Source organism: Medicago truncatula, chromosome 4 (assembly GCF_003473485.1).
Source record: "Medicago truncatula cultivar Jemalong A17 chromosome 4, MtrunA17r5.0-ANR, whole genome shotgun sequence".
Classification (NCBI taxonomy): Eukaryota; Viridiplantae; Streptophyta; class Magnoliopsida; order Fabales; family Fabaceae; genus Medicago; species Medicago truncatula.
The window spans coordinates 58,742,756-58,743,987 of NC_053045.1; the positions used below are offsets into that span (position 1 = coordinate 58,742,756).

The following is a 1,232-nucleotide window of genomic DNA, read 5'->3' on the forward strand; positions in this document are numbered from 1 at the left end:
CATGACACATTATTGCCGTGATTTGATGTGTTGACTTTATATCTAAGTTTGTCTCTTTTATTATAGTGATTTGATATATTTTGACTTTATAATTAAGTTAATATTTTGAATAAAGATATTTTGATATATGTTGACATAGGGATAAAAACATATTTAACCCTATTAATAATATTTAACAAAAATAAACTATTTATTTATTATTTAATAAGAATAAGGATAAATAAACAAATTAGCCACTTATTAATTGCTTAAGTATGGCTGCAGCAATATCAAGCAACTTATGTAGAAAGCTAGTCCTATCACCTAAAGGAGAACTAGAGAATTGCTTGTTGCAAGAGTCAATTTCCTTTCCAATATAAACCATAGAGTAAGCAGCCAAACCATATTTTTTTTGGTTTATAGAATCAATTGCTTGTGGAAGTACGGTTTTCACTAATGGAATGTATGTCTCAGCACAAATAGATAATTTTCTTTGCAATTGAAGATCTTTGGTTTGGCTGACAAGAACTTGAATATAGTTTAATGTGTTAGTGGCATTTTGTAGAATGTCACTAACCATTATGGTGGCTATACCCTTGGCATCAGTTGTTTTGGCTTGAGGACTGGAATGTAGGATTGAACTGCATAGATCAGAATTTGGTGTCTTTTTGCATATATCATCCACCAAATCATCAACTTCAGCGTTTGGTATAGTAAAAGATTGAGTGTGTTGGAGAAAAAAACAAGAAAGAAGAAGAGTATAAAGAGGGAAAAAGGACATAAAATTAGTTGAGGCTCTCTTCATTTTTTTCCCTCTTGTTACTAGAAATCAAGTATAAAGGAAGGGATATAATAATATTTGTTTTTGATATATTACTGTGTGACAGATACATGTATATATACATAAGAAAGAAAGTGTAACAAAAAAAATACATAAGAAAGAAAGTAACGTGTGATTACATCATTGATGCAGTATCAACACAATAATGAGGGAATAATTACATGACGGTAATAAAGCTATGACTAAAAACTATAATTAAGGGAAGCTAATTATTGTACATTTCAAATTCAACTTTGCTGAGTGTTGACTTGTGTATCTCCAATATATTGTGTCTATTCTATCATGATCTTACGGTGACTAATTCCTCCGTTTTAAAATAGATGTCTAAGTCAACCACTTCACATATGTCAATGCACAATTTTAACCGTTAATATTTTTAAGGAAATATTAACGAGTGCCAGTGTCCTAAGGG

At 30.2% G+C, this 1,232-nt stretch overlaps 1 protein-coding gene across 1 annotated transcript; it reads right to left on the reverse strand.

Moving 5' to 3' along the window:
* Window positions 1–229: 229 nt before the first annotated feature.
* LOC25494122 (uncharacterized) lies at window positions 230–807 on the reverse strand. Its single transcript, XM_039833123.1, has one exon. The coding sequence runs from the start codon at window positions 782–784 to the stop codon at window positions 230–232; it is 555 nt and encodes a 184-aa protein (XP_039689057.1). The 5' UTR covers window positions 785–807.
* Window positions 808–1,232: the final 425 nt, after the last annotated feature.

What these genes read in the sequence shown, in the direction of transcription:
- LOC25494122 (XM_039833123.1), bottom strand. Translation starts at nt 784, where the DNA reads ATGAAGAGAGCCTCAACTAATTTTATGTCCTTTTTCCCTCTTTATACT.